This window comes from Setaria italica, chromosome V (assembly GCF_000263155.2).
Source record: "Setaria italica strain Yugu1 chromosome V, Setaria_italica_v2.0, whole genome shotgun sequence".
Classification (NCBI taxonomy): Eukaryota; Viridiplantae; Streptophyta; class Magnoliopsida; order Poales; family Poaceae; genus Setaria; species Setaria italica.
Window position 1 is genome coordinate 9149087 of NC_028454.1, and position 10510 is coordinate 9159596.

Sequence of the window (10510 nt, forward strand, 5' to 3'; positions counted from 1 at the left end):
AGCTGACCATCAAAACGAATAAGAGAATGCATGTACAGACAAAGATGATGTTTGGAACCAAAAAAAAAAATGACACAAGTATACAGCTATTCTGCGTTAGCCTACGCTGTTGAACCGGTGATCGACTAGAACAGATTAAGAAGATCCCTACAAACTGAATTCTGCGTTGCTGAACAAACTGACAAAATCGTTTGCATCTGAATTCTGAATGAAACTAAAGTTCAGAAGAAGAGGTGATTCCCTACAAACTATCTAATGGATCAATCCTGAGCTTAGCTCACTTATTTTACCGTTCATGGCAATCAACAGAGCACATGTTCATCCGCAGCAGAAAACGAAACTCTGACGACGCTCAGAAACATTCGATCGACAAAGCTACAAGGTCAGATATGAGTTGAGACTTATCGAGTTGGCTGTTCGCCACTTCGCCCTCGCAGCGCGTGCTTCGAGACGCCACTCGCCTAGACATCCTCTTCGGCAACCAGACTCCTCGCCTCGCCGTGCTCCACCGAGATGGCCAAGCCCATCTTGCTCGCCTCCCCCTCCGCCGCCGCGACCTCGATCCTGGCGTAGCACGCGAGCTGCTCCGCCGCGAGCATCGACGTGATCCAGCCAGCGCTCATGCGAGGGTACGCGGCGGCCCTGTCGACGGCCCTGACGCTCGCCTTGAACAGCTCCAGGGCGTGGCGCAGCCGCTGGATGGCCTCGGCCACGTGCGCGGCGGTGGCGTCGTGGCACATGCGCCACGCCTCCCACCACGGCGAGCTCCTCCGGAGGTTCGGGCGGCGCACGGCGCCGTAGAGGAAGAGGACGGTGGCGGCCCCGGCGTGGACCCCGGCCGCGTACGCCAGGCTGTGGAGGGCGCCCTGGAGGTACACCCCGGCGCTGATCCCCACCGTGCGCACGTCGATCTCGGCGAGGTCTATCTGGTGGGGCGGAACCCCGTCAAGGAGCCTGCGCAGCACTAGCCTGAGCGTGAGGAGCCTCCGTTGGGCGTCGCCGATGTGGAACCGGATGACCGTCGTGTGGCGGACCGCCTCGAGGGCGTGCTGCGCGAACAGCGCCGCCTGCCTCGACGACGGGTCCATTGGCGTCCACGCGCCGAGGCTCCCGAGGAGTTCCAGCGCGATCTGCCTCCACGGATCCATTGCGGCCCGAGCGCTCTCTCTTTCTCTCCCTCGGGCCTCGGTCCCTCCCTCCCTCGCTCGCTCGCTCTCTGGTTTGTTGGCGAACGCGTGACGGGGCCGATGAACTATGAAGAAGACGAAGACGGGGAGGGACTTTATAGGGCGTGGCGTGGGAGGTGTGACGGTAAGAAATGCGGGTTTTTACCGTGGCTTGTGGGAGAAGCCGCAAGGATTCACCCGCTTGCCTCTCTCGCTGGCCACATGTATCGTGCTGTTCTACCGCAGGGTCACACCATTTCCACTGAAGAGTTCGTTACGCCCTTGGGGTCCACTTTCTCGGGGATCCAGGCTGGCTTATTCACGGCACGCCTCTTTCAGAATGCTCTGAGCTCGTGGGTATCTGGAAGGTTCTGAATCGTTAAGCGTGTGGTATCTCTGTTCGTCTCTGCAGCACTTTGAATTCAAATCGATCGGATGTGCTGCTAGTGTGACGCATTTCAGTGGAATTGTTGGGATCTCAATTGAAGGTTCTTTTCACCAATTTGATGGCGCATGCCTCTGCTCTTCTTCTAGAACTTGATGAGCTTAGTCTGAATTCTGTGTGATTAGCAATCGCTTTCAAACAGTTTAGGCTGAACATGGAATTCCATCAATTTTATGTTGAACGAGAGTTTAACAGCACCAACAAGCATACGTACGACTATCTGAATGTGACACGTTTGAGGAGTTGAGCGTCCTCGAACTTCATTCCAGGTGTTGGGAACAGATAAATGGCTACTGAAATTTCCTGCGTGGTGGTTATGCAGGTCATCATCTTGCCAGGAAAAGCAACAAGTTCAGTCGCTGAATGCAGTCTCGGCAGCAAATGAACTGAACGAGCCCATATGAAGGCATCTGGTTCAACATTGCTGCTCATGAAGGCCTGGCCCATATGACGGTGTTGCTGCTAGCACAAGGAGTAGTGAGTGGGCCAACGTTGTGGGTTGGGCCACGCAATACTTATGGGCGGTTGATCTCGGCCGCTGCCGGGCCTGTTCGCTTCTGCTTCTTGCAGCTCTTTGGCTGCGGCTGTACAGCCAATCATTTTTTCGAACAGCTGCACCCGCCTGCCCCCGCCTGGACCCTGGGGTCGTGGCGCGCCGCCGCAGAGAGCCCGGACGCGGCGACCGCCGAGGGGAGCTGCATGCCCTCTACAATATAGCAGCGGTGCCGCCACCAAGCGGGCGGAGAGGTGGATCAACTCCGGGTCCGGCGCCGGGGTCGATCCACTACGCAGCGAGGACAGGTAGTAGAGGCAACGCAGAGCGCGTCGGCCGCCATGGTCGACAGCGCCGCCTTGCTGGCCTGTGGATGGCGCGTGGCGGGTCCTCTTCGACGATCGAGGAGCTCGGCCGCATCCATGCTGGTTGCTGTACGCACACATGGCCAGGTCGCTGGACGCGTCCTCAAGCTTGCCCTCCGCGAGCGTGATTCGGCTGACCCCGCCCTTTGCGACGCCCGCCCTTACCTTTTCCCGCTGACCTGCCGCAGTTGAAACAGAAGAGATCTTCTTGCCCGGTGGCTTCCCGTGCAAACTACCCACGCATCCAGGCACCCTACCAATCCTCACCTGCCTTCTTCCACACCACGTAGGATCAAAACCCCGCACGCGACCAGCCATGGCCAATTGGCCAGTGTGTACTCTCGCCTGCTACAAGGATACAACCCGAAGAAGCGAGGGAGGGAGAAGGGCTCGGAGCCGTGGAGGCAGCTGGCGCGCACGGCTCCCGGCACCCTCTGCGCGTGGCCACCACGGAGTGGCAGGGAGTCAGCAAGTGCCTCAAGTCCACTCGCTCCGCGGCTACAGCGTACGTCGCCGACATGCATGCTCTGGACGAGAGACGTTGGGAACCGTCTCCGAACCCCACGCGGCGGGACCCTCGACGCGACGCCTCCCAGCGCAAAGTCAGCCGCCTCCCGCCTCGTCGCGCTCCACGACACGCCGCGCGCCTCGGTCTGCCCACGGCGGCAGCAGGTGTAGCGACGCCGACGCCGGGGCGCGGCGGCAGGCGTGGGAGGAGAGCCGCCCCATCGCCGCCCGCCGCGCCGACGAGGCGCTGCGGGGGACTGCGCTCCGCCCTGACGGACCTAACGGCGAGCGTGCGTATCCTTCACGTGGTCTCTGGGAAGCCGCCGGGGTTCTGGGCCAGGGCGGCGTGGGCGTCGGAGGACGACCGGTTCGTGCGGCGCGCCACGAACGAGGTCGCCGCGGTGCGGCGGATGCGCCGTGCCGTCGTGCTGGTCTGCTGGAGTTCTTCGACGCCTCGGACGTTCTGAGCGGCTGGGCGCGCGGCTTCTCGACGGAGCAAGCATATGCCGCGCGCGCGTGCTGCCTAACGCCCTAACGATCATGTGATCATGCAGTTTGCAGTCTCGGCAGGACACGGCAGCTGCACGAATGCCAGGCAGCTCTGAACCATCTCCCTCCCCAACTCTGCATGGTCGGAGCATGTATGTAGTCGCGAGCACTTGCACTGTTGCACATATAATCTCTTCTTATTATTGCTACTTTACATACCGAATTGCTGTCCGGATCTTTTTTTTCAAAAAATGGGCAAGGTGGTCTGGTAACGATGTCTTAAAAAAAAGCTAGCTGCACGTAAAACGTAAAAAAGTAAAGTTCAGGTGATTCAGTGAATGTCGTCGTAGCTGGTCTCCAATTGTTACGTGACCATAATGTTGGACCAACCACCAGTCGTCAACTCGTCATCAGTGTGCATGCGATGGGTTCAAAGGCGCCAATAGTTCTTTTGCCATGAGATCATCAGTTGCCTTGACTGCAACGGGCTCTATCCCTACTGTACGGAAGACAAAAGGGAGTTACTGTGCAGGACCAGGCCACGCCTGTTTCTGCTCAGGCTCGGCCACGCGCTGCGCGACACGTCGCGGGTGTTGGGGCCGACGCGGCATCTCGCTTTCGCTCCGTCGATCGCTCGCACTGCAGCTGCGTGGCCGGCTACATAAGCAGGTCCAGGGAGCAGCGAGTTCTTTCTGCTCTGCAATTGCTCAAGCCTAGCTACAGCTCTCTATCCCCATCGGAATATTCTTAGAAAAAAATAGCATCTAAATGTTGTCTGGCCTTGTTTTGAAGATCTAGTCATAATAAATACAATGTTGCAACCATAGTTTAGTTTGGATACTCGGTTCGGTACTTATGGCTTTTTTTAGATTCAAGCATTCTTGCATATGCATGCATGCATGTATCGGCTTTCTCATCTTTCCCATCCACCGTAAACTGCTTGGATGGTTAGGCCCGAATGATGCGGTCCAAAAAACTATTTCTGGCTTTCTTCAGGGGACAACATAATTTTCCATGGCATTCGGTGACTTGCAAGTGCGCCCAAGAAGTTGGGCTAACAATCGGCATAGACGCTGCGGTCCGAAGGTCTACGGAGCTCATGCACAGGGAAGGCCCAGAACTTAGACTTGTGCAAATTGAACCGAAATACCGGCGACTGTCTATGTTTGGTGGGTGCACGTGGCCTCACCAAAGCCAAAAAAGAAACAATCGGGTTCAAACCACCCATACAATCATTGTCCAGCAGCTATCTGCCACCAGCTAGGTGCCGTGCATGCCTCTCAAAATTTTAGCCCCCTTCCTCGCGAGACCGCGATGAGCGCGCCCCCACCCCTGCCTCTATTTTTTAAGCACCATCGTAGCCATCTGCTCCATTTCTCTCCAGCACCGCCCCCTCCTCCACCTCAAGGCTCTCCTCTCGGAGGTACGTGGGCTCATCCTTCCTCCTCTTCATCCACCTCCTCCATTGATGCATGCCATCTTCTCGTACTGTTCATGCGTGTCCCATCTAATTTGGTGTTGCACACCAGGGGAAAGAGATCACCAAAGATTAGTTGATGGATTAGCTTTGGTACATTGGCTGGCAGCCGCTAATTGCATTATTTTTCGTTCTTTGTGCTCTGCTCCTTCTAGGATTGTAGCTAGCAGGCGTTCTATCATGTAGCCATTGAGATGTTGTACATGTGTGCATGTATAATGTCTGAATATCTGATAAATACCCTATTGATTCATTTTAATCTATTCTTGTAACACAAAAACACTTAGGTCCTGTTTGGGTCCCTTCATTTTGAAGGAATTGGAATCTATTTAATGGAGTAGGCTAATTTATGTTGGAATGTGGCATTCCACAACTTTCCAAAGTTTAGATATAAGCCTATCTTAAATTCATGGGGTGGGAGTGAAAATTGATTCTATAGATTATGGTTATTAGAATGGAATTCAATTCTTATAGCACGCTCTTAGACTCGCTTCTCTATAGTAGAAGTGCAGCATATAAGTATCTCTCCCATATCACCAACTATAATATACAACTATATTCCACATACAATTATATTAGCTTAATTAATTTGTGTCTAAATTATGATTATTAGGATGGAATTCAATTCCAATGATCCAAACGGGGCCTTAGAGTACTAGCCAAGAAACAATCGTGTGATATTTAAGATAACTTCCATATTTTCTTTAATTGAGTACAAGAAGCTGGATTTTTGGCAATATCATCAATACATGGACATTTGGATACAAAGATGATTAGGAGCACAATACTCTAATCGAATTATTATGGAGCAATATACTTTTTTCATAAAATAAGGGAATGCATGTCTTGTGCTAACAATTACGACTGCACGCTCAAAGTAAAACTATCCCTGAAATATGTATGAAGATTTTTTATCCTAAATTTTAATTGTATCAGATTGTTTAAGGCTTACCATCACCTCATTGACGTATTTACTACATTGGCATTCAGTTTTGATTGTACTTCATACATAGCATTGACCTGAGAGCAAGGAATAATACTTCTGTGCTTTTTGTTCAGAGACCTCTTCTTTCTTTATCAGGTCTGATAGGGTGACCCATTAATGGCAGATGTCCTGTCACGACCTCATGAGCACCGTCTAAGCTCTGGTGAGTATGCATGTAATTGAATGCCATAAGCATTTTATTGTTCACGAACCGGAATATTATACAGTATTATTATCTTCCTTTGTCCTAATAAAGAACTTATGATATTTCATAATATCAGAATGTGTACACAGTGATGTTTGATTGAAATTTACATGTATGGCGAATAAACTTTTCCTTTGCCTAAGCATAATCTGATATAATTCTTGAAAATCAATTTTTTTCCATGCAATGAATCTGTGCAGAATTGACTTTTGTAGAAACTGTGTTTGCAGCCTTAGATGGACACTATGACGAGAAGAGAAAATCCAATGTGGAATACTCAGAGGATGAAAAGAAAGCAATGATCGCGTCTCTGAAGAAGAAAGCGATGAGCGCTTCACAAAACATGAGGCATTCCATGAAGAGGGGGCGGAAGAGCAGCAAGGTCATGTCCGTCTCAATATTGGATGAGCGCGACCCTGAGGAGGTGCAGGCTGTGGATGCCTTCCGCCAGCTTCTCATACTTGAAGAGATGCTACCATCACAGCATGATGACTACCACATGATGCTGAGGTGTGTGATATAGTAATAGCGCATCCTAATGTATGATTGCATTTTAATGTGGATCACTATTGATGAAAGTTGTGATGACAAAGGTTTCTAAAGGCAAGAAAGTTTGATATTGAGAAGGCAAAGCAAATGTGGTCTGATACGCTGAAATGGAGAAAGGAGTTTGGCGCAGATACCATTCTCAAGGTAGTTAGAGCTCCCGTAGACTTTGATAAAACTAACATCACTTGGATAAATACTTTCTCATCAATACTTAGAGGTTAGTTCATAAACTGTTGTCACATTTTCTTTTTCTATAATGCCATCTTAGGAATTTAAATTCGAAGAAGCTGATAAGGTGGCACAATGCTACCCTCAAGGTTACCATGGGGTTGATAAGGAGGGCAGGCCTGTCTACATTGAACGGCTTGGACAGATTGATGTGAATAGGCTGATGCAGGTCACCACAATGGATCGTTTTGTCAAGAACCATGTCAAGGAGTTTGAGAAGAACTTTGCTGTTAAGTTCCCAGCTTGTTCAATCGCTGCGAAGCGTCATATTGATCAAAGCACAACAATTCTTGATGTGCAAGGAGTGGTATGCATCTACAAATTGGCGGGGAGTTTACCAAGTGGTTGCAATATTATAGTGAGTAACCTTAACACATTTTCCAGGGGATGAAGCAATTCAGCAAAGCTGCAAGGGACCTCATAGGCATGCTTCAGAAGATTGACGGTGACAACTATCCAGAGGTAATTCCTTTGATATATGAAATTATGAATCATACTTGCGCATACATTTTGTGCTGAATTTTGCAAACAGTAGCATTCTTACCACATCAGTAATTGTTTTTTTTTTGTCCCAGTCGCTGTGCCGCATGTTCATCATTAATGCAGGCCAGGGATTCCGGCTTCTATGGAGCACAGTCAAGAGCTTCCTTGACCCGAAGACCACTGCAAAGATTCATGTATTTTTTTTCCAATTACTTTATGGTTTTATCCTGTAGCTATGATTCTAGAGCTCAATTAAATGATCGTTTCATGAATTATGCATTTCTGTAGGTTCTAGGTAACAAGTACCAAAGCAAGCTTCTTGAGGTGATAGATGCCAGGTAACAACCAATGCTCTAATTGGCTCGTAAGCTACTTCTATGACACACTTGCAACCTTAAATGTACACGTTTCTGTTATTTAGCGAGCTGCCAGAATTTTTTGGTGGAACTTGCCAGTGCGAAGGTGGATGCATGAAGGCTGACAAAGGCCCTTGGAAGGATCCCGAAATCATGAAGGTGAGTAATCGGACCTGGTGCTTTGTTCTCAATCTTGTCATCATTATTGTATATCACCAAAATCACAAAGGCACTAACTCGGTATCCCTATGCCACTTTGATGTTAAGATGGTTCAAAGTGGAGTTGGGAGGTGTGGCTCACGCAGGTCAGCCTCTTCTGAGGTTGAGGATAAAGTGATTTGTGAAGATGACATTATATATCCGAAGGTAAAAATAACAGAAACATTTTCATGTTGTCATAGTTGTTGCATTGATGTCTTTAATACTATTATTTATGCCTCTCTTTTTTTATTTTTCTAAAATAAAGAAACAAACTTCATCCGATGGGGAGGCACAATTAGTTGGAGATGGTCAACCCACTCTGTCACGGAAAATTTCTCGCGTCCAAATTGAATATCCTCAATTATCACCTGTCCATGAGGAACTTATTCCTACTTTATATCCTGTAAGGCACTCTCTATCATTGATTATTCAATTACCAGCAAATGACATAGTTCATCGATTAAGAGTTTGCTTTGAAGTTTGAACGACAGCATACAAGCTAAGATGTTCTGCTTGTTGAAAAATCCTAAGCTTAAACCTCAATAATCGCAACACATGCTATGTACTTATCTGTTACACTTCTCATTCCTCCGTGAACTTTTTCAGACCCCTGGTTCACCCTATTCTTGTGATGTTCCTATGGTTGAAAAGGCCATAGATGCAATCTGCAAGAGCCAGGGAACTCTGCCGGATGAGAAACTCGCCATCACCAAAGGTTAATGAGTACCACCCTTACGACCCATCAAATTTCAACAAAGTATTATTACCTAATTAGTTTCCTTCCACTAGTAGACTGACCAAACACTGTCCTTCATCAGCTGTTGTAACTGCCTCTAATGGATCCAATCCCCCACTCTTTGGTGGCATCATAGCACTCGTGATGAGCATTGCAACGATGCTCCGGTTGACGCGAAACATGCCTGTGAAGGTACTTGGCGCTGCCATTGGTGATGCTAAACCTACTACCCCCACGAAAAGTAAATCAAAAATCCAAGCGCGGCAGCGATCCAAGCTATCACCAGAGGCTGTGAAGGCCGCTGAAGATGTCGTATCTACGAAGCGCCTCGCCGAGCTTGAGGAAAAGATCCTTGCACTCCTAACAAAACCTGCAACAATGCCGGCCGATAAGGAGGAGATGTTGCAAGCTGCTGTCAGCCGCATCAGTGCACTAGAAGAGGAGCTTGCAGCTACAAAGAAGGTATCATTTGCTCCTTGCAGGAAAACCTAGTTCTTGCCGTACTATAACCAACTAAACCAAGTACTGAGTAATTTGTGATTTGTTACGTTAATTTTGTATCTTTGTGTATTAGTGAATGACCTGAAACACCTACAAGTACATGGTATTTTGCATACCTCTAAACATATTTATTCTACTTACAAAACTTGCTTCCATATGATTTTTGCAGGCCTTGCAGAAGACTCTTGAGTGTCAAGGGGAGATCATTGTGTACATTGAGAAGAAAAAGAAGAAGAAAAGCAAGGTAACCAACTTGATGAAAAAACACATAACGAAACAAAAGTATGTCTAAATAAGTAGTACGTACAATTGTTATCAATTCTTCTTCTTAAAAAAATAATGCTGATCACTTTAACATAGTGTTATAGTCTTGTCATCCTAATCCAATGATCTTACTAGTTATTGTTTCAAAATTAATCTAGATTTAAAACACTCGAATTATATGCTACGAAACTATATTTCATCCACTGCGCCGATTTACATGCTCTCATTTCATGAGATTAACGCTGGCCTTTGTAATTGTACTTGCAGCGTTTATTTCGTTGGTAGAAGCGAAATGCACATAATGTTCACGTCCAGGAGAAGATCTTTTATGTGCGATGGAAGGAAGTGAGCTGATGTTTGCATGATTGCATCTACTGCGATTCTGATTGTAACATATAATGTTCTTTTGTTCTTCTTCTTTTTCCCTATGTTGCTGCAAATTATTGTCCAAGTCTCACATTGTTTGTACCTTGTCATGTGGATGTGCTGCCAAATTGTCAATCCTGCCATTGCTATGGCCAATTATGGATGGATGGATTGCTGAGTACTGCCAATATAAATATATTTATTACTAAATGATGAGAATATGATCTCTTTAAATGCACATGTTGCATGCTTTATCTATCCATTTACACTTTGATGAACTTTTAAGTTAATTTTGATTTGCTAAATGAGTTATTACCTTAGATGCAAATGCGCCTAATCAGTTCCTAAGATTAGATAATCAATGCTAATTAAGGTTAGTTTGATGATAATCCTAAATAATTAAAGTTGAATTAGATCTCATTGTGGTTCATTAATGCCTAACTTAGCAAACCCAAACCAAATTGCAGCTCAAGTTTGTTGAGAGTTGAAAGAGAGACAGAAAGAATGAATTGAGGATTGTCTTTATTTATTGAATGAATTGAATGAATGGTATGGTTACATATTTATACAAGGGGAAAGGATATGCCTAAAGGGTATCATGTCCCTTGAGAGTTGGTCCATTCATGAAAGGTCCTAAAAAATTATCTATAATATTAATTGATCACTAATAATATGTTTCACAACACTCCTCCTT

General features: G+C 47.3%; 1 protein-coding gene across 1 annotated transcript; it reads left to right on the plus strand.

Annotated features, from left to right (window-relative positions):
* The first annotated feature begins 6043 nt into the window (after positions 1 to 6043).
* LOC101762865 (phosphatidylinositol/phosphatidylcholine transfer protein SFH12) lies at positions 6044 to 9735 on the plus strand. Its single transcript, XM_004968192.2, has 14 exons — positions 6044 to 6090; positions 6363 to 6642; positions 6726 to 6825; positions 6950 to 7216; positions 7294 to 7371; positions 7485 to 7586; positions 7681 to 7730; positions 7814 to 7907; positions 8016 to 8114; positions 8215 to 8352; positions 8556 to 8664; positions 8768 to 9147; positions 9356 to 9430; positions 9718 to 9735. The coding sequence occupies exons 1-14, from the start codon at positions 6045 to 6047 to the stop codon at positions 9733 to 9735; spliced, it is 1836 nt and encodes a 611-aa protein (XP_004968249.1). The 5' UTR covers position 6044.
* Positions 9736 to 10510: the final 775 nt, after the last annotated feature.

Coding starts and splice junctions, on each gene's coding strand:
- LOC101762865 (XM_004968192.2), top strand. CDS start 6,045: ATGGCAGATGTCCTGTCACGACCTCATGAGCACCGTCTAAGCTCTG. Junction 7,731..7,813: donor CTTGAGGTGATAGATGCCAG/GTAACAACCAAT, acceptor TCTGTTATTTAG/CGAGCTGCCAGAATTTTTTG. Junction 8,665..8,767: donor GAAACTCGCCATCACCAAAG/GTTAATGAGTAC, acceptor GTCCTTCATCAG/CTGTTGTAACTGCCTCTAAT.